The sequence below is a fragment of the Ptychodera flava genome, chromosome 9 (assembly GCF_041260155.1).
Source record: "Ptychodera flava strain L36383 chromosome 9, AS_Pfla_20210202, whole genome shotgun sequence".
Lineage (NCBI taxonomy): Eukaryota > Metazoa > Hemichordata > Enteropneusta > Ptychoderidae > Ptychodera > Ptychodera flava.
Genome location: NC_091936.1, coordinates 22,913,586 through 22,936,704, shown reverse-complemented (window position 1 = coordinate 22,936,704; position 23,119 = coordinate 22,913,586). Strand labels below are relative to the sequence as shown.

General features: G+C 37.3%; 1 protein-coding gene across 10 annotated transcripts in view; it reads left to right on the top strand.

Moving 5' to 3' along the window:
- The window catches only part of LOC139140381 (rho GTPase-activating protein 21-like), a 103,862-nt gene extending 81,556 nt beyond the window's left edge, over nt 1-22,306 (top strand). For 4 of the 10 annotated variants that reach the window (XM_070709589.1, XM_070709590.1, XM_070709592.1 and 1 more), the window contains 16 exons: nt 369-508; nt 2,523-2,703; nt 2,960-3,052; nt 3,696-3,731; nt 4,110-4,238; nt 4,940-5,008; nt 5,900-5,958; nt 7,101-7,276; nt 8,426-8,595; nt 9,563-9,718; nt 10,508-10,586; nt 12,630-12,703; nt 13,413-13,502; nt 14,041-14,166; nt 17,787-17,907; nt 18,331-22,306. In XM_070709589.1, the coding sequence (XP_070565690.1) occupies nt 420-508; nt 2,523-2,703; nt 2,960-3,052; nt 3,696-3,731; nt 4,110-4,238; nt 4,940-5,008; nt 5,900-5,958; nt 7,101-7,276; nt 8,426-8,595; nt 9,563-9,718; nt 10,508-10,586; nt 12,630-12,703; nt 13,413-13,502; nt 14,041-14,166; nt 17,787-17,907; nt 18,331-20,489 (3,807 nt within the window). In that variant the 5' untranslated portion in view covers nt 369-419 and the 3' untranslated portion in view covers nt 20,490-22,306. Of the gene's footprint in view, nt 1-368; nt 509-2,522; nt 2,704-2,959; nt 3,053-3,695; nt 3,732-4,109; nt 4,239-4,939; nt 5,009-5,899; nt 5,959-7,100; nt 7,277-8,425; nt 8,596-9,562; nt 9,719-10,507; nt 10,587-12,629; nt 12,704-13,412; nt 13,503-14,040; nt 14,167-17,786; nt 17,908-18,330 lie in introns of those variants that run through there. The other 6 variants (XM_070709595.1, XM_070709596.1, XR_011553988.1 and 3 more) reach the window with 4 other exon arrangements.
- Nucleotides 22,307-23,119: the final 813 nt, after the last annotated feature.

Sequence of the window (23,119 nt, the reverse complement as noted above, 5' to 3'; positions counted from 1 at the left end):
AGTAGATGTTTTTCTGGGCATAGCAAATACAGGTCAAAACAACTGTGTGTACAGTTTGGTTAAAATCTCTCAATAGGAACAATATACAAATGTGAATAAAAAAAACCTACCGTATAGTACAAAATGAATGATTTTATTCTGTGGCTGAAGCATTTTTCATAATTTTTCTGGATCTAACCAGCTAATCAGAAAAATAATCGAAAAATGAGTCAATGCCATGACTAAATCATTTTTCATTTACAATTATCAACTGAATCTAACCAGCTCTTCAAAAAAAAGGTATGAATATATTGTCATTTCTGTTCACTGTGAAAGTTTCTGTTTGTCTCAGAGATTAAAAATTAAACATGTTATCCTTGGTTGTGTAGCTTCCAGATCAATGAGAAGAACTTCCTATTTAATGGCCACTTCAAGCGAAGATGCAGAGGAACCATTTCCTTTCAGCTTCAAGTCCTGATACCGAGTCTGAAGATAAAAGCTCACCCAGCCCCACTGGCACTGTAGACACGTAAGTCTGAACAATATTTGTAGCTTTGAGAGGAAACATGCAGTTAATATCAAACCCACACTTGTATGTGATTGACTGGATGATTCTTGATATTTGCAGAGTTTTTCCAGTCTTCTTTTTCTGAAAGATAAGCAAATCAACACATTCTAATGTTAAGCGTTTGGAGATATACTCTCCCAGCACCGTTTGTGTAGATGGCAATTTATACATCGCTGTTGGGAATTCAGAAGGGAGGGACTTGATAATGACTTCAGATTGGAATGTTGTTGCACCCCTGCAGGTTCTAATCAGTCTGCAGCTTTTACAAACACAGATTACACCCATCCCTGTAGAGGCACTGTATGTATAATACTCATACGGCTTAATATCCAACAAAAGAATGTCAATTTTGGTAAAGGTAAATAAAGTTAATAATCAAGAGATCGTGTGACGTCTTATTTCTGATGGGGAACTGTGAACCTTGCTGAGGAGAGAAAAGTGTTTCAACATGTCCATCACAATTAGATACAACTGATTGATCACAGGTTAGAAATGATAAACTTTACAACTTCTGTAGTCATAACAAAAAATTCATAATGGTGAGGCTACAGAACCAAAAATTTTAGAAGATAACTTTCTTTTGTATGCTCAATGATAATTGTTGAGTTTGCCATGATCAGGAAGCATGTCAATTTCAATAAAAAGGTTGAACTGTGTCTACATCATGCAAAGAACACTTATCTTCATAGCTCTTGACAATCTGCAGTTTATCATCCACGTTTATTAGCCATTTAATACCTTGCAGTCATGCACAAACAGTCAGATAGGCTGGAGTAGCCACACAACACGTGAATACGATGGTGATTCATTCATCCTGCAAGCAGTGTGCACTCACGGGTTACAATTTCAATAGCAATAGATTTGGAGATGTCAGGGTGAATGACTTGGGAAGTTCACAAAGATAAGGTGCTGTGCCTACTGGCAGCGTAAAATTCAATCTATACAGTGAAGCAGATAAACCTCACAGCAAGCCGCAGGGAGGGGTGTGCACTGATATAAACCATTGAGATTAAAAGCTCCTCACTCAATCAACTTTGCCTTTAACTGACTTCAGACTTTTGACTCTGAGAAGGTAAATAACTTCAGTTGTTGTCGTCCAAAAAGTCATTCAACTCAATTTCTCTGAATGGTTTGTTGATTAAATTGTACCCTGAAGCAGACATTGCTAGCAGGATAGTCAAAGTTATCTCAACAACTCAACATTGAGAGTATAGGCACTTTGAGAAATACCTTAGACTCTGTGAGTCTCAAAACTCTGACAGACATATGAAAGAACTTGAAGTGATCATTTATGGTTGATTCTGGAATATGTAATCCAATTATGTGTTTTACAAGGAAGGCAGAATTTAGAATGCCTCACTCAATGACACTAACATCAAAAGATGACATGTATTTTTATCAGTTTGTTCATCATACTACATGTACTGGTGTCATTTACCCTCGGTACTTTTCTAACCAGTACTTCCAAAAATAAATTTCCATTATCATCATCATCAGATTCATTACAATGGTGTGCGCCGTGAAAGAGAAAGACTTAAACGTTTGCTTAAACTTTCCTCAAGGAAACTTTGAACTTTCTCTTACCAAATCAGGGGTCACTGTGCAAAGTTTGTTACTAGAAAAACAAATTACCTAAAATTTACCAATATTTGAGATTCAAAATGGTTGCCATCCCTGTGTTAACTCCACTGGGGAAAAAACAAAATTTTCAATTTTCGGAAATCTAAGATGGTTAAAATTTTCCTTAGTCCAAGAGTTTAAACTGAACCCGCACAAGTGGTAGATCAGTGAAGAACTTTAAAAATGTGAGAATGAGAATATCTATATCCGAGGCACATTCTACCTTAAGCAGTAACTGGTAATAAATGTAGCTTGAATTCTATTATCCTTGCCATTGGGGCATTTGACTAAGGAAACTCTTTTTTCCAAAAACTCCTGACATAAACTTTACCACTGTTTTTGCTATTCTTTGCAGGAAAACTCCATACAAGCGCAATCCAAGCATCAAGAAGCTGAAATCATTCTTTGGTGAAGGAACACCTAAAATTGTGGAAGCTGCTGAGAAAAAGAGAGTCAACAGTACCTCACCAACCAGGCTGTACGAAGTCATTAAAGAAGGCCCACTTTTCTGCAAAGTACAGTCAAAAGGAAAGAAGGTAAGTGGGGTAGGAAAGTGGCAATATCTCCTGATATCAAGATTTAGAGATATTTGCTCCTTTTCTCAATATACATCGAATGATGTTCAAACATTAATATATTCGTTAGCATATGAAACGTCAACATTTCACACTTTGAACTTGCTTTACAAATTTTCAACCTTCAGTGTACATTGCTCAAAGATCATGTGAGGCTATGCCAAACCATTGGCTGTTCCTCCGTAACCTATACCAACCCCCTCGCTTTTGTTTGTAGCGGGCCAGTGACCGGTCGTGGAAACTGGTGCATGCCATCCTGAAGGGCCATGTGTTGTACTTTGCCAAAGAGAAGAAAGAAGTAAGTGCCATGGTAAGTCATGTGAACTTGCCGTGGTTTTATTCACTGGTGTTGTGGTAATTGTGATGGGTTTGTCTGCACACACTTCTCTACCTAATGCATGCAACATTGATACCACTCAGTTCTCAGTGTACAAACGTCCACTAAATCAGATACACCATGAACAATCACATTTTTCCATGACTAAATACTAGATCTCACACTGTGAATCGAGTAAACGCACACCGACCTCTGTACACGTTGTTTTAATAATATGAAACAGAAGAGTCTTCACAAATAACAGAAATGCTTTAAATCAAAGATAATGGTTAAATGTTGTGTTTTACTTCCATAAAAGTCTTTAAGACCCAGTAACCATTCGTGTTTTGTTTAAGTTCCTCATTAAAAATGTTCGTCATGAAAACCGAATTACATATCTGTGAGCATGCCAGAGTGGATGTTCAATAATATACACAACTCTGTAAGGTTGGTATACAAACATAATTATATAAACATAAACTTTAAGCCGACTTGTCTATTTCATGTGTCTGTGCCCTCAGGCTCTTCTAACAAATATAGTAATAACTAAATGTTGATGAAATTCTCACCCCTGAAACTCAGTAATCCTTGATGTACAATACTAATTCAAAAAATCACCATTTTTAATGTATTATAGAAAGGCCTTAACAGTGGGGAAAAGGTTCCTAATTTTGTGAGTAAAATATGTTACTTTTCTAGACACCCAATAACATACACATTGTCCTTTTACCACCACACCGGAGTACCATGGCATTGGTTTTTACATTTCTACTTTTCAGTTAGACCAACTGTGTGAGCAGGGAATGTTAATTATTGTTTAAGATTAGAAGGGCACATGACCTTGAGCCTCAGTGAGCAGATATAACAAACAGATCAAATTTTAGACCATAATATGTCGATAATATGATGCTTGAAATGAGCTAACATCTATTGAATGTTGACCAAGATATTAACACTGCCAAACATACAAAACTTAGAAACACCATAGTTTGTGGATTACTTTCTTATTAACTGTGTATTTGCATCATTGAATTTTCTCCTGGAAAAACAGAGTCCCACGTCCATGGAAGATCAACCCATCAGTATTAAATCAGCCATAGTGGACATTGCATATGACTACACCAAGAAAAAGAACGTCTTCAAGCTTATTACATTCAGTGGATCAGAGTATCTCCTACAGGTAGGTTGAACACACAAACTTCAAATCATAGCTCTTAGTAACAGAGATAGCCATACACCTGGCACTCCAATGTTCTTCAAGCTTAAGGTGGTATCTGGAACTTGCATGACATTTCACCTTCAAACTCATCCAAAATCGGCAAGATACAACTCTAGATTTCACTGACATAACAGTGGCTTCTGCAGTATGACAAGATCTGAAGGAAAGGGGGCATCGACCTGTGTGGAATTTTTAATGTGTTGCCAAGATTCAATTGATATAAACAGCTGACTGCTGTCTGTTGTTTGTATAAAGAAAGAGTTCTTCCAGTCTAAATTGCTACAGTCATCCAGTGTAAGACCTTTCATAGTTGATACACTTTGACATTTTCATGTTTCGTTAATACACACAGTCTTGAAAGTCAGTGAGACATGGTACCATTTTTCTTTCAAACAATGACATCCATCAACACATTAATTGCACCAGAATGTAAGTTTTGCACACACTGTTTTAGAAGGTTTAAGTTGTCAAGATATTCATCAGAACTCTGCAACAAAACCAAAATTCCATTCTAGAAGCCATTGCACTATTGAAAACTTGCAGGTTTTGGAGTAAATGAGTCAAGAAGTTTGTAATATTGGGTAACTTTTGCGTTGGCTTTCAAAAGAAGCACAGAGTGACTGTACTAGGAATGAGAATGACTCTCTTTTACTATTTTGCAGGCTAGTGACAATAAAACAATGCTGGAGTGGATCTCTGTGATTCAGACCAACAACAATCCTGATTCAGATGTAAGTTCTCTTCCACTCCTCCTGTGTCATCCATGCATGCCTTCATCAACACCTGTCAGCAATGCTCTTACTCAGAGATACACTTCAGAGAATAGTTTCCACTCAATTTGAAAGTATTGTGCAGTTGAAAACTTGTATCTTTCCCCTTCCAATGTGACCTATGCACAGTTGAAATCTAGAAACATTCCACTGACCATTAGAGAGAGAACTATCGTTTGTCAAGCTGACCCAAGAGAAATGTAGGACACGCTGGTCAGGTCACCAAGAGGGCAAAAGTATGTTGATCGTGACCAGCTACGTCTGGCAATAAAATGTGTCTTAGTGTGTTGTGAATTCATAACATTCTTAGTGGTGACTTGCAAGTGTAGAGTTCTACAAATTGAAGGTAGAGGGCATTCTCCTGTCATGAAATGTCAGATGGAAAAAAGACATTCCAGAAATATTAGTTTCTTCTGTCTGTGGGAAATTTTTCATAGGGCTTTCTTTCCGTGGAGGACTTTGTACCAGGAAGAAGTGACTCACTCAATATGTTGTGAAATAAAAATAATATATGACACCTTTGCAGATTTGTGAACATTGTGTTAAGGCTTTGTGTAATTTCATAGAAAATTCAACAGTTGTTCAATTTGATTTGCTGATTCTACAGTTTAAAAACATGAAGTGTAGTTTCTGAAGGAAAATACTTTTCCATAACCAGATATGGCTGTCTAGCAAATGGATAGAGTGCCAGACTTATATTTCACATCGTGTATATCAAAAAGAAATAGAATGTAGTGAAAATCATTTTAAAATTTCAGGATTTCAGTTTGACAGTATAGTTTTCAAGGGAAACGAATTGAAAATTATGAAATAATATTGTTACATCATAATTTATGTTCATTGCATTTCCAGAATGCTGGAGTGGAGTCTCTGATTGTCAGGAAGACAGCTCAACAAGAAAATCTGCTAGGGTAAGATTTCTATCTTTGTATATGTAGGCATGGTGTGTGTGTAAAATGGTAGGCCTTGTGTCAAACACTTAAGCAAATAATGCAGTGCTACAAGTGACAGTGTTTGCATTTGTACCTCATCTTGTTTGCAAAGGTGTGGTTTGGAATCCACATATGACTCAGGTTTTTGTTAGCCAGCATTCTGCAATGTTTTGGTGTTTCCTAAGAGGTAGTGATTCATGTCTGAAACAAGGAGCTGGTGTGTTTGTGAACATGCAAATTTGTCGTTTTAATTTTGATTGCTAGATTGACTTGTGCCAGTTTTTGGGCATGTGTGTATTAAAAAAACTGGAGTTAAATTGCTGGTCATACCATTGCAAAAACCTTATTTGCATTATGTATTTTGTCACGAAAAAGAACTTACAAATTTCAAAAACGATTTTGTTTTATGGCAATTTTATCATGATTACAAATTTCACCTGGTCAAGCTGAGGTCGCCTATTGCATAAAATGTGAAAGTGAAATAACAAGGTGTGACAGTCAGAATAAATGACAGTGTGATACAAATGGTGCTGAACAAGTCAAACTTAGCCATTGTGAGACTTTCTGCAAAGCCTCAGGGAAAACACAACCATCATATTAATATTTCTGCTCCTTGGGAGCACAAAGTTGTACAGGGGCTCATTAATTTTCAAAAGAGTACGGGCACGCCTAAAGGGCAGAATGATTCAAACTCCCTTGGGAAGAGAGAAAAATTATAACTTTTTCAAATGTTTGAAATCTGTCAGAAATATACCGCAATTATGATCAATCAGATTAATTTATGATAAAGCTATTTTATGATGTCTAATAATTTATGTTAAATTTATAATCAATCATAATAATTTATAATCAATCATAATTATTTATGATCAATTGTAGTGATCTACATGGCTTTCACTTTTCATTCCATGGAATGTAGATAAACTTGTGTGGTCCACATATTTTAATTTCTGCCCTGCAGATGTCAAAATTTTTAATATTCAAATTGATGAGGAATGCCATGATAGCCTAACCTCCTAAAAGCTGTGAATTACAGAATTTTCTAAAATTGACACTCATTTTCAGCCCATACATTTGAATCACCATAACCCTAACCACATATGTCATATATGTATCTGCAGAGTCTCACACCAGAGTAAACACCCGCTGTCACCTGGCTCACAACGGAGGAAGTTCACCCTAAGAGGGCCATCACCTGGCCCTCACGGCAGAAAGTCATTCAAAGAAAAGGACAAAGATAAGGACAAGGACAAGGATAAGGAAAAGGACAAAGAGAAAGACAAGGAAAAAGAAAAATGTATGTGAAATATGTAAAAAATATTACAGGGCCAGTAACTCAAACTTTTGATTTTCTGTCACAATTTTCATTTTTAATGTCAACCATAATTTCATCTTGTGCTCCCCAAAGCATGTTGAGATACACAGTATTCAGCTCGTAAACTCAGCCTGTGCATGTGTAGACTGCAGTGTTATTGTTGATGAGTGAATTCTGGTCCTGACTAGAATGTAAATGTAAATGATAACACCGTATTTTACATGTGTAAACACTATGTTGACAAGCAATATAGTAGATGTTTCATTGTACTCATGGGAGAACTAGAAATTGCAATTGACATACAAGATAACAATAATGAAAAAAATCATCAAAAAGTTGGAGTTACTGGCCCTCTAAATGAAGTAAGGATAATGAAATAATAGATTTTATCAAATAAATCAATTTCAAAATATCACATAAATATTATTGTACATGTTTTATGATAATGAATAACAATGTTGTCTAAGCATTATGGTGTAATTATGATACTGAATTGAACACATGAATAAAACTCATGACTCTTCCATTGGTCTAGATACGCAAATATACTGTTCATTATATCAATGGTGGTGTGTTCTTGAAATGTCCTGCAATGTGTAGACATCTGTGTACAGTCAATAAATATACATTCCTGGGCGGAGACATCTCATCTCTTTTTACAGGTATTCAGTTTATTCTAGTTACAGGGTCTGAAGCTATATTTTTTTCACGATTTTTGTAATGTCAGCTCTAGTTTCTTGTTCTACTCCCATCAGTATGTTGAGATAGACAGTGTTGAGCTTGTCAACTGTGTCCCCATGTGTGTAGACTGCATTATGATTGTTGGCAAGTGAATTCTTGTCTAGACTAGAATTCAAATGTCAACAATAACAGTGCATTTCACATATGTACATGCTTTATAGACAAGCTAAATAGTTGGTGTTTCAACATTCTTTTAGGAGTCGAACAAGAACTTGCAATTGACGTACATATCAAAAATAGTGAAGAGAATCATCAAAGGTACAGCTACTGGCCCCTCAAGCCATGTCATACTGTAATAGGTTGTTGTGACTGTCCGAATGATGTAAGTGGCAAATCATAAAACACATTTATATCCTGCTTTACTGTGGGTGTGTTCCCTTGTGATTACAGTGGAGGAAACATCACCCAAGGAAACCAAGAGCAAACAACACAATTGGAAAGGCAAGATTAGCAGAATAAGTAAGAAGTTTGGACCCGGCCATGCTGTGGCCGAGGGTGAACCAGTGGCGGGAACATTTGGTGTGGTTCTAGAAGCATGTCCACCGTCACATAATAATGAGGTAACTACACATAAATTGCAGCATTTTACTGATCTCGTTGTAATAAAAATTAAGTTTATTGATCATGATAGCAGATTGTTAATGGCTCTTTGCAGGCCAATGCAGAATAAAAACAAAAATTAATATGAGAGTTTCAAAAGGAAAGCTAAACTGAAATTGTTAAAGATAAGGGAATTGGGAAGGAATTTAGGATTTGTAAATTGTTCTGGGAAGAGCCAGAAGATGAATCTCAAATCCCCTTACTGCTTGCCCTGTGCAGTGTGATCTATAGATCAAGTAATTTCCTAACATGCTGTAAAGATCACACAATAAATTGTTTTTGTTTCATGATCTAGTGAAAGCAGAAGACAAACACCAAGTTGGAAATGAAAGCCTTATTTGTCATGCATTTAAAGTCAAAGATATGATTGTTTGTGTATCTACTAGAAAATATTGCCTGTTTTTACCAGATTTAATTTAATTGATTTATCTTGATGTATATTAATTTTAACATGCAACTAAAATGATGTACATATATCGTAAATTTAGTAGGGGCTGATGGGCCATATCCATGTATTACATAAATTAAATGTACTGCTAATATAACAATTGTGGTTAAAGATAAAGGGAGAAAGTATGCTGTACAACTGTCAATGAGATCCACTCTTGTGAAATGGTAGCAATTACAGTCAGACACATTTAATCCTTTGAGCTCCAAAGTCAATTCTTGTCGCCTTTATAAAATGTACCCGTCAAATTTTTTCAGATTTTTGCCAAAATTTTGATGAAAAAAGTTTGGCCAATAAACTGTGATATTCCTTTTGGTCCAAAATAATCAAAAAATTACACAAAAATTAAGAAACATTGGTAAAATGTTACACCACAATTTTGGTGGGAAAAATCACAGCAATCAAAGGGTTAAATCAGTGTTCATACTGGTCATGTAAATTGTTTACGTATGACATTTTTACAATTCACTTTTTTTCAGTTTTTACCCCGAGTGGTTGAGATCTGTTGTAACATAGTTGAAACCAGTGGGAAAGAGGTCATAGGTGTGTACCGGATTCCAGGCAACACTAGCGGAGTAACACATCTACAGGAAGAGTGTAATCGGGGCATTTATGATGTCAATCTACAGGATAAGGTATAGAACATGCTTTGTAATCAACCCTTATCTTGATGTGTTTGGATCCGACAACACCCCTTTAACAATGGATGACACACCAAATGTTCCTTGTTGAAGCGGTTGAAACCTGTTCAGTAGTCCTCTTTGATATGGTCTTGTTTCTGAAATTTGACTCCTTACGTGAGTGTCTTCCTTAGGTGACAAATGACTAGGCTGGGATATTTATGTTGTTTCTTTGTCACTGCTATGTAGGAATCAGAAAACAACTTTTGTTACATGAATTATACACCAGTATGTGTCATACCCTATTGTACTTTTCTTTGTAAGTTTGTAAATGCATCTGTTAGAGTTTAAGTATGGTGTACCAGAGTCTTCTGTAAATGTTGTACAGAAATACATAATATTCATAAAAGGAATTTATGACACCCATCATCATTCCTTGTCTCAATGGGTCAAGTTCCTTACAAAAATATAAATATCAAGGTATAGGTATTATACTTTACCTTTTAAAGGGAAAAGTATCCATTACTGAATGCCATACCTTTGTCTTAAAGAAAAAGACAAGTCAGTACTTTGCATTGGCAAGAGAGAAATAAAACTGTCAAAGTTCGGATGTTATTATATTTAGTCATAATTTTATTGGCAGTTTAAATACTTCAATCAATGCTATCACGAACACATGGAAATCAGTTAGCTCTGAAGTTTTCCAGATGGTGTTTATTTTGAAATATCTGCGGAAAGAATGTGTCTATTTATCACATGTTACTAAGCATGGCATTGACAGGACTGCTTTCTCTCACCTCACAGAAGTGGAATGACGTCAATGTTGTCAGCAGTCTCTTGAAGTCCTTCTTCAGAAAATTGCCAGAGCCGATCGTACCGAGTGGTAAGTCAGATCACAAAGTCATGTTACATGAAGGGAATTCCTAATTCCAACCATGCCGTACCATTCTTTGTCAGAGCCGTGTTATTGCAGACGACAGTAATTTGATTATACTCTCCCAAATGAGATGTCTGGCCCCACACTGTTATCATAAGAAATTACTTGTGTAGTTTTGATATAATATTGCAACTATTTGCTGGTTATTAGTCCCCACGGACACCGTCCGGGGGACTTATAGGTTTGGTCATGTCCGTGCGTGCGTCCGCCGTGCGTGCGTGCGTCCGTCCGTCCGTTCACGCAGATATCTCAGAGATGCCTGGAGCGATTTCATTCAAACTTGGTACAAGGATTACTTCATATGTCATACAGATGCACGTCGATTTGTTTTGTAATGCGATCCAATATGGCTGCCAGGCGGCCATTTTATTACGATTTTTTCATGTACAGAGCCATAACTCAGGCATGTTTCAACTGATTTTATTCAAAGTTGGTACAAGGACATTGACCAATGTCATAGATATGCACGTCAATTTTTTTGTGATACGATCCAATATGGCCGCCGTGCAGCCATTTTGTTACGATTTTTTCATGTACAGAGCCATTACTCAGGCATGTTTCAACAGATTTTATTCAAAGTTGGTACAAGGACATTGACCAATGTCATAGCTATACACATCAATTTGTTTTGTGATACGATCCAATATGGCCGCTGTGCGGCCATTTTGTTACGATTTTTTCATGTACAGAGCCATAACTCAGGCATAACTCAACCGATTTTATTCAAACTTGGTACAAGGATATTGACCTATGTCATGCACATGCACATTGATTTGTTTTGTGATACGATCCAATATGGCCGCCGTGTGGCCATTTTATTACATTTTTTCATGTCCAGAACCATAACTCAGACATGTATCAAGGTTGGTACAAGGAGATTGCAAGGAGATTGACCAATGTCATACATATGCACATTAATTTGTTTTGTGATACGATCCAATATGGCTGCTGTGCGGCCATTTTGTTATGATTTTTTCATGTACAAGCATAACTCAGGCATATCTCAACCAATTTTAATCAAATTTGCTACAAGGACATTGACCTATGTCATACATATGCACATTTATTTGTTTTGTGATACGATCCAATATGGCCACCGTGTGGCCATTTTATTACGATTTTTCCATGTCCTGAACTACAACTCACACATGTATCAAGCGAATTTATTCAAAAGTATTTTTATCACAGACCTAATGAAGAGGACTCTATCCTCTCTGAGGACCTGTAATCAAAGTACCCATTAACAAGTGGGGACTGTGTCATCAACGATGACTTGTTAAACACGTTATACTTTGTTTCAGTTCAAATATATCAAACCAGAATTAAAAGTTAATAAATATATGATCTATGGACCTTGTATTAGTAACTGCAAATGGTGATACAGAGAGAGTACACCCATGGGTTAAGATCTCACTGCCTTGAGGCATTTCAAATGCAATAAATAGACTTCTGTGAATATCATATATCATAAATTTCACTGCACCTTTGGTATGGCCTAGAGGCCTCATATATCAGAAATGCAGATAGTTTCATAAACCACACCCTAACCCCAGGCACAGTTTCTAACATGTAGACCTCGCTGCACCACAGAAATTCATGGATTGCACACAGTTGAAATGAATGAACCCTCAGACGATCTAATCACATGTTTTTATAGACAAGCCATGTCTCAGCACAATATCAGATGTTATATGGCAATCTGTTTTACAGATTTATAGGAGGTAATGCGATAGAAAATTTACTTTCTGACCCTAGAAACAAAATGGTTACAGGCATTCTACTACAGAGAGCAATAAATAAGGTGCTCACATAATGGTCTGAAATGCAAGGCATATGTGTGGTGAAGGTGACATTGATTTACATTGTGGTTGATAGGGCTACCCTGCAGCTGGCTTTAACACAACTTAAATTGAGTATCCAGTTTCAGTCTCCAGATAAATGTAATAGTTACCCATAACTGCATCTGGTGAAATTTTGTTCCTTTTTCAGATATGTATGCATTTTTCATTGAGGCAAACAGGAGGGAGGATTCAACTGAAAGAATGAGATTACTCAGCAAACTTGTAAGTCACATCAGATGATTAGAATTATGATTTATTTGTAGTGAAAGAAAACATACACAGTAAAAACATTTGGTACACACATACATCTGTTTATTTCCCAGTATTGTTTGATCAAACATAACTCATGTCAGTGTGATGTAAATACTCTTAAATTTTGTTACAATGAATGCAAAAGGAATGACCGAAAACTATGGCAATTCTGACAATCAAAACATTGTGCATGTATTAGATATATTGTCATGTTGATATTGTCAGAAACTAGAGGGTTTAACCTACCACATGGTCATTAGAATGATGCTGGAACTGCAAAGCATTATGACTGGGTCAAAGAGTGTTCAGACTGGGTCAAACAGCATTATGACTGGGTCAAACAGCATTATGACTGGGTCAAACAGCATTATGGCTGGGTCAGACAGCGTGCTGACTGGGTCAAAGAGGTTTATCACAAGCTACATTTCCTCTCAAATTTACATTTCCTGGAACCATTTCTGTCAGTGAATTCTTTTCTACAAATTCCTGAAAGTCTGCTTCCTCCAGCAGATTATTTGTTGTCGAATTTGATATCAAAATTAAGGACACTGCAGATGCTGAATAAATGTGTGTGTCAGAATCTGCTGTGAATTTCCTGTCAGTACGTAGTCCTACCTCTCTATGCATTAAAAAAATAGATATTGTAATATACTTGTTTTATTTTTTTCTCACTATATAGGTTCATGACTTGCCAGCTCATCACTATGAAACCCTCAAATTCTTAGCTTTTCATCTGAAGAAAGTTGCTGACAATTGTGTAGTTAACAAGGTATGCATTTGGTTCCCATAACTATCATTTATGAATCCAATCCACATGTTTAGTTATAGAAAAGCATTGATGAGATTGAATCAGACAGTGTTTGTGTGAATAGGTTAAACCGGGAATTTGAATGGACCAGGGTACAAACAAACCCACGTGCGCAAAACGTGCATAGAAATACATGGGTTTGTTTATACCGCCATCATGTGATCTTTTGGGCGTACTGAGTATGTAGAACACATCGCGTCTTTTTTATTCCGGAGTAGAACTATTGTCTACATTTTGTGTAGCGCCCTCTACCGGTACACTATTAAAACTTCTTGTTTTCAGTGTAAAGTTGCATGTAACCCACTGAAGTTCATGTTTCCTCACAATTGTACAATAAACTGTCATATTTCCATAAAACATGTGGTAGGTATTTAGAAACCTTTCAATAATGTAAAAGTATTGTACATAATACTCTTAAAGAAAATGTAATGAAATGCTTGATAGTGTTTTGATAAGAAATACATGGCACTAGAAGTTTTCAAAAAAACTGTCTTTCCAGATGGAACCCAGGAATCTTGCCATTGTGTTTGGACCAACGTTGGTGAGACCAGCCGGAGAGAACATGGTAACCATGGTAACAGACATGTCTGATCAGTGCCGCATTGTTGAAAGTATCATCATCCACGTAAGTGACCTTTCATAGCTATGATGAATGACTCATCAACCTGAAGATGACTCAAGTGTCACACTTACACTGCACAGTTTTAAAGTTCAAGTATGCAGCAATGCAGGAAAGATAGATGCTTACTGACGATGATTATTAGTCCCCACGGACACCGTCCGGGGGGACTTATAGGTTTGGTCATGTCCGTGCGTGCGTGCGTGCGTGCGTGTGTGCGTCCGTCCGTCCGTTCACGCAGATATCTCAGAGATGCAAGAAGCGATTTCATTCAAACCTTGGTACAAGGATTACTTCATATATCATACAGATGAACGTCGATTTGTTTGTGATACGATCCAATATGGCCGCCAGGCGGCCATTTTATTACGATTTTTTCATGTACAGAGCCATAACTCAGACATGTTTCAACCGATTTTATTCAAACTTGGTACAAGGACATTGACCAATGTCATAGATATGCACGTCAATTTGTTTTGTGATACGATCCAATATGGCCACCAGGCGGCCATTTTATTATGATTTTTTCATGTACAGCGCCATAACTCAGACATGTTTCAACCGATTTTATTCAAAGTTGGTACAAGGAGATTGACTAATGTCATACATATGCATGTAAATTTGTTATGTGATACGATCCAATGTGGCTGCTTTGCGGCCATTTTGTTACGATTTTTTCATGTACAGAGCCATAATACTCTCAGGCATATCTCAACCGATTTTATTCAAAGTTGGTACAAGGACATTAACCTATGTCATACATATGTATGTCAATTTGTTTCATGATATGATCCAATATGGCTGCATGGCAGCCATTTTGTTACAATTTTTTCGTGTCCTTAGCCAAAACTTGGGCATGTCTCAACTAATTTTATTCACCGATTTTATTCATTGTACAAGGACATTGACCTATGTCATACATATGCACATTGATTTGTTTTATGATACAATCCAATATGGCCGCCGTGTGGCCATTTTTTCATGTCCGGAACAATAACTCAGACATGTATCAAGCAAATTTATTCAAAGTTGGTACAAGGACATTGACTTATTTACATATGTATATCGATTGGTTTCACGAGATGGTCCAATATGGCCACATGGTAGCAATTTTGTTATGGTTATTTCATGTCGAGAGCCATAACTCTGGCAAGTCTCAACTGATCTTATTCAAAGTTGGTACATGTACATTGACTTAAGTCATACATATACATGTTGATTTTTTAAACAGTAAGATCAAATATCACTGCATGGCGGTGATTTTGTTACAATTTTCAAATGTACAGAGCCATAACTCAGACATATTTCCACCAGTATCATTCAAAGTTGGTACAAGGACATTGACCTATTTCATACATATGCTCGTCAATTTGTTTCACGTCATGTAGCAGTAACATGCCAATTATTGAAGTTTCGTAAGTAGGCTGATATGTCAAGAAATACGTACTGCATCAAATTCATGAAACTTTATACAGATGTTAACTGATGTTAAGCTCACATTGCTTTAACATTGAAAAAGACATTTATCAGTGTCATTTTAATTAATTTGTAATTGCATAAGTAATGAACTTTCCTAAATTAGGGTGATATAGCCACAAATTAATACAACGTCAAATGTGATGAAACTTGATACAGATGTTGATCTCATAGTGTTGTAAATACTGCATCAAACTTTATGAAATATGGTACCAGTGATAATCTGTCAAGTGTTAGAATTGTATGCAAAAATGTTTTGCAACATCCTGTTGATTAATTCCTAGTTGACTCATTTTCTGAACTTTAGGATGGTGGCCTACATTGGTTTTGTTTTCATCACCATGGAACTCATTCTTGGCCATTGAGCGCCATCTGTATCAAAGTATTTTTATCACAGACCTAATAAAGAGGACTCTATTATATCCTCTCTGAGGACTTGTAATCAAAGTACCCATTAACAAGTGGGGACTGTGTCATCAACGATGACTTGTTGATAATGAAAGTGTTTTGAATTAAGTTATGATGTTTTGAAGTCAATCTAGAGTTAACCCTAAAATGACTTGAATATTCCACCTTGCATCAAGCTAGTAATGACTGTTCAGTGGTTTTAATGATTTCCTGGGGTGACTGTTGAAAGTCTTTGATGCTAAATGCAGTTTTGTAATAACTCTCTGAAACTGTTTGAACATCACTTGATATCAATCTCAATGCTTGATGGTATCAGTTATTTTATAAGTTGGCATTTAGAAATTCTTCAAAGCTATGGATCAAGAGCCTGTTGAAACCAGAAACATCTTGTACCATTTTATCGCCCTGCAACAACTTCTGTTTACAAAGACTCACAACACAAGGAGTGAAATCCGTTGATGAAGTGTATTGCATGCTGTCTGAAGAAATACTCAGAATGTAGATTAGAAAATATGTGACGATGTATATACACATACATATGTTCAGCCATAAACAGGGTTCCTTTTCTGTTTAGCATCACACACACACACACACACACACACACACATCCCATTGTAATCACCGGGTACAGAGAACAGAGAAAACCAAATCGAGGACAGAAAAGATTGGAATTCATTTGCCACAAAAGTGGGTTATATTATCACTTATCATACTAGTACTATTTTGTACAGGGTTTCTAAAACTTCAATATTAATAAACTGAGATAGCCATATATCCATATTCAATCACCCTAAGTTTCACAGTTCAAGCATGAAACCTTTCGATGGAGATTGGTCGCCCAAGATGAATCTTTGAAAACCAATAAGGCTTGTGACATGATTTACATAATAGCCCATCTTCATCATGATGTTTATTCCAGCAGGTGATTTAACTTTGCAAATATTTAGTGTCAGAACATGCACCGTACTCACCGAGTCACATCTGTATACACAGTTGTGAACTCTTGAACACTGTTTATAATCATTGTCTGAGCCATTTGTTTGGGTCTAATGAGAATGTGTGATCCTCTTGTAAAGCGTCAGTACCACACACACTGTCAGATGCTGCCATGTACAAAGAAGTACATCTTCATGTCAGATCATGCACAAGTATTCCATGTGATGTAGCTTTTACAGTTTTACATGTTTTATTGAATTCAGCAGGCAGTTTTGTCACTGAAATGTTAGGACAGTTAAGGTGGTATGCGCCTCAAAAGTGAAAGATGTGAACTTTCGCTGAAACGTTCCTAATGAAACTTTCAACTATCCTCCTACCAATCAGTGCAAAGTTTGGTACAAGACAAACAAAGTGCGTAAAATTACTGATGTGGTAAATTCAAAATGGCTACCATCCCTGTCTTAAACTAAACATGGAAAAATAAACTTTTTTATTTTCAAAAAATTGTAAAGCGGAACATCTCTCTTACTCTAAGATTTTTAAAACTAGCCCCATAAGTTTTAGATAAGACAAGTATTGGAAAATTTGTCTGAATATCTGTCCCTACGGTGCTACTTTAATTGCATACGCATGTGCCATTAATCGCAGATAACTGACAGAATATGTTCTGAGCTCTCTCCCCTTTCTTAATTCACCAATTTATGTCTTGACTTTCGGAATTTTTTACCAATAAAGCAATCAATGCCATCCCTTCATGTATGTGCACTCTCACTCACCAAACTTTTCATGTGTCTTTATAAATGCAGTGTAATTGGTTCTTCAGTGCAGAAGAAGCTGACAAGTTGACAGTGCCCGTTGATGCATCCACTGATGCAGCTCCATCTTCCAACATGGATCTGTTACTAATGAAAGTCAAAGAGGAATCACGTGAGTTACAGTCAATTCACTTTTGTACCTAAAACCTCTTGGCCTGAGAAAGTTTGAGTTACAATTGATACATCTAGGTTCACTTACTTTTGCTGTGCTTCTTTTTTATTTTTGAAACAGACTGGATAGTTGCTCAACAATTGTATGAAATAACAAGCTATCTACACAAAGTAACACCGTACTTTATACAGTGTTTGAATAGAAGGATGTAAATCATTGGTTTCTTTTCTTGCAGTCAGCACTTTGGTGTAGTACTTGTCTTGCGATGTAGTCATTTCCAAATTTCTAATGAGTCACCCTTCATTGTCAATGCAAATACGTTAATACCGTGTGTGTGCAGGAAGTGTTCACTTTGGGATTTAATAGAAAGAACACAGACAAAACTTCTGTATCATTGACAGTGATCTTGTTTCTCTATTACAGAGGGCAGGGAAAGAAAGAAGAAAGCACATAAAAAATCTGGTATAGTCATACCGAATATCAATGATGATGAGGACTTTGGCTTCAATGAAAGGAATATTGACTTAGAAATATCGGTCAGGATGAAACGGCAGGGTATGTCCCACAAACTCACTGAGGCTGACACCATTAAGAAGGAGGAGAATGAGTCAGCGGAGAAGACCATCGTCACAAGGAGATCCAGGTCAGAAGAGAAGCTGACAGAAACTGACACTCAGGTTAAAAAATCGGAATCTACAGAGAGGAAATACAGCATGTCATCAGGGAGAACGGGCTCGCAGAGCTCGCTGGACGTCAAGTCGGTCACGGAGAGTGAGGGACACGCCTCGTCGGACGCTGACGCCAGCGAAAAAAACATGAGCTACATGAGGGCGTCGAAGCAAGCCTTCCAGAGGAAACAGAACCTTGTCCAGCACAAAGACACTGTCACTGTCAGAAAATACTCCACAGACTCTGAGGGCAGTTCATCGCAGCAGTCTGTCTTCACCAAGGCAATATCGGGAAGAAGTAGCCGAGATGAACAGAGGAACCAGTGGAGGAAAGAAAAAGAGGACATAGAAAGACGGCACAAGCTGGCGCTGTTAGATTATGAAGAAGAGGATAAAAAGAATGTAGAGGATTTATATAAACTGAAAGACTATGCAGTGCAGATGGCCGATAAAATTGCAACCTTCACCAAGGAATGTGACAATGAAACATACACAAAAAGTGTGAAAACCGAAGTGAGTTCTGTGACATCTGACTACTCCACTACATCCTCAACTAACTTTGGAACATTGGATGTGAAAACCCCGGACACACCTGGCAGTGATTCGGTGGTAGGCAAGCTTGAATCCAAATTTGACTCTGACAATGTGATGACCCCGGACTCGGATAACGACAGCGATCTGCTGATGAGCATGACGGCAACTTTTGACCAAAAATTGAAACTGTTGTTGAACACGGAGTACGAGTTGGATAAAGATCCAGACAAGGCTGCAGCTGATAAGAGAAAGGCAGAGGATGGCCAGAAGCTGATGCGGACTTCAAAAACTGACCCCAACCTTGGGGCACATGCTAAACCAATCAGGGTCAAGACATTAGAGTCAAGAAGTTCCCTGGACGATGGGTCACTGTCACTGGACAGGTTGAGTAAACAGGACAGAAGCATTAACACTAATTTCAAAAGGTATGATGCAACTAGAAGGAGTGAAAATGTTGGGCAGAGGAGACACCGACCCTTTACACTCTCCAGTCTAGGAAAACCTGCAAGTGTGAACACAGACATTAAATCTCCATCGGACATCAATTATGCAAGGAAGTTTGAAATAACGCTGTCGCCAGGTGTGACTAGACGTCAGTTTAATGACAGGAAAGACAGCCAATCAGGCAGCTCAGTGGGCACAAAAAACAAAGCGGAAGCTTCCTCACCATTGCCATCGGATGACAAGCAGGGCGCCACCGTACAAGGCAGCACACTGCAAGTGGAAAGCCCAAACGCTGAAGAGAGACCAACCTCGCCATCCAAGAAGTTCAGCAGAATAGAGGTGACCTTGACCCTGGAGAAGAAAAGTCAAGAAGACAAAATGGAAACAGACAGCAGATCAAAAGATGGGAATGCGTCTGAGTCTCAAGTTGAAACAGTTGGCTTTAATCAGGAAGAGAAAGAAATATACAGAAAGAGGAGGGACAAGAGAACAGGCGGTGATGAGATAAAGCTAAGACGCAGACACACTTGGGGAGGTGGTAAGGACTACAGGAAATTTCAAATTCTTAATGTGAATGGCAATGAAAGTAGCAAAGAGCAGAAACTGAGTGCCCTGGAAAGACTTAAACCGTTCGGCCTGGAGAGCAAACAGTTGGAATCCCTGACCATGCAAGCTTGGATCAAACAGAGGAAGAGTAACGGGGACTTGTCTTCCGACAGACCTGCTAGTGACGGGAAATCCAGTGAAGCAGTAGGACTCTGGACAGTCCTTGGTAGAGAGCATCTAACAAGGCAGTCCAGCTCGCCTGTTCTATCACAGGGTTTACCGTTATCCCTAGCAGACAACACCGCTGTACCAAAGAGCAAGGGCAGAGATGCCCACCCGCAGAAAATCACCACAAAGCCAAAATATTATGATATTGAATCTTACTTATAACCAAGCCTATAAATACTGCAATTTACGTTAATGTACTTAGGACTTGAATTCAAAACAACACACTGTAATATTATGTCTCTTGTATATGGACCATCGCCGATGTATGAATTTACTGGTAATGTATCATTTGGTTGTCTTTGTTAAATAGTACAAAGACAATTATAGCACTCTAAAATATCAGAATGAAGAAATTTGTAAAAGCTCAGTAGAGGTAGATATAGGGGAGAAAATAATCATATATATTAACAAATTAACAGTAACCGTGCTTGTCAGTCAAACCGTCTTTTTTACACAAACGCGACAAACGTCTATCTAAAGTCAGAAATGCAATTCTAAATATTTGGGATAATGTTTTGAATATGTGTATATTATAATCAAAGAGCACACAGAAGGCAATACATGTACACTGGACTTAAAAGTGCCTTTTTGTATGTGTTGTGATGTAAAGGTAGAACTGTTAAGAGATATATTATGGCGGGAATACCCAACGCATGGAGTTGATCCAGTTTAAAGCCATTGTAGAGAGCACAACACAGCTTCCATAAGCTCAACACAGTGTACTACAAAATAAAATATGCTTACCCTGTCAAACATTGAGCGGTTATCAATCCCTCGTTGTGAGCAAGGTGGAATATTATATCACTCTCATTTATTTTGTGCAACGTCTCTCATATCGTCAGGTCTCAGATCTTAAAAACTACTTCAGACACATCAATGGTCATGATTGTATGGTTACCAGAACTTAAGATTTTGACCATAGAGTATGGAGGATATGTGGACAGATGGACTGACAGAGAGGCAGATAGACAGGGAGATGGACATTGTGACAGACACTATGTTACTAATCCTCTAGACAGATTGACCAGAGACCTTGTGAGAGAGTCCTGAAAGCTCATGTGTAATTAACACACTCAAATCAATCAATAACAATGCTTACATTGTCTTGCAAAGTCAGTATTATTAACAATAGAGAAACATTAACATTTACTGTTAACATTATTATCTAACACTGCTCAAATGCCATTTTAAATGTACCTCCCTTGCAAACACTATATAGCAAACTTTGAGCAATGTTTTTATCAAAGTGGAGTTGAAATCATTTTTATGTCGCAACAAATCATCCATCAATCTATTTTTCTGGAAAATTTTACATTTTTTAAGTGGTACCTCAAACTTTTTTTAAGTCAGTTTGTGGCATTGAGCATTTTATTTTTACTATTATGTGGCACACGTTCCAACAAATCCCACTGTACTGCCATTATAGTTTCACAATACACCCCTACATGTGTTACAAATAGAATGATCCAAGACCAGGTAGATCAAATCCACAGCATATGACTTGATCATTCCACACATGAACAAGGGGGGTGCAACTTGAACGAGAAAGGTCAATTTTATTTTTGTAAAATGTCATGCCAAGTAATTCACTGTATCTTATCATTATTTGTTTTCTTTCCAGAAATTTAATGTTGAAGTTATTATAAGTTATGTTTTTTGGTACGTGGAATGTCCTTACCAGACTCGCTATACAACACTGGCTTCATTTATTTTATCAATGTTTTATATTTAAGAATTTAATTATTTATATTCTGCTATACCAACAAAATATAAACAAAAACAGCAGTGAGAGCATTTTGGCTTTTTATATGTAAGTAGGTTGAAGTTAAGTCATGGAGTGATGGTGACCGTTGTAAAATATTTGAATGGATCTGCTATCTTTTTTTTTAATGTAATTAACACGTGGATTTTAATAAATTCACAAAACTCCAGTTAAAGACTCAATAAAAGCTAATTTCTATATATTTGAGAAAATTAAAGCGTGTTCTTGTTTCAGAGCATTCATTTTCACATGCCCCCAATCGGTAATTTTGAAAGAAGTAGAGAGAATGGAGAGATCAAATGTCCATCCCACACAATAATGTTTACCGTCATACCCTGGCCACACCATCCAGGCCCCATAGCATGGATAGCATGATTCTAGTGCAAAGACAAAGTGTACAGCAGTTCTCCAGCTGGCCATCTTTCTAATTTATTAAGGTAGAATGTGCCTCAGGGACGGATATTCTGACTTTCAAACTTTTACAATACCCTGTTGGCCTGCCACTTGTGTGGGCTTATTTTGAAGCTTATGGAGTAAATAAATTCTCACTGGCTTATTATACTTTTGAAAATCGAAAATTTTATTCCCCAGCCCCTGCGATAATGCAGGGATGGCAGCCATTTTTGAATGTCAAATGCTGGTAAACATTGGGTAACTTTTTTCTCCAGGACAAAATTAATATTCTTGACTTTCAAAGGGAATGGTTTAAAGTTTCCGTACAAACAGTCTGAGGAAAAGTTTAAGTCTTTCAATTTTACAGCAGTACATTGAGGTAGTGTGTACTACCTCAATGTACTGCTGTAAATAGATCATTCTCAGATTTGTCCAGTTTCAAATGCTGGAACTATAAACCATACTCCCATTAATGCCTGACAAATAAACCTTGTCTGATGAATGGGTGATGCACACTATCTGTTGCTGTAAGCGGCCTACATTTGACAAAATCAAGGGCTGCCAACAAGCAGTGTGACCAGGGGCGCTTTAGGACATAGAGAAACCTACCAATAGCGAAAATGATAAGGGAAGCGTC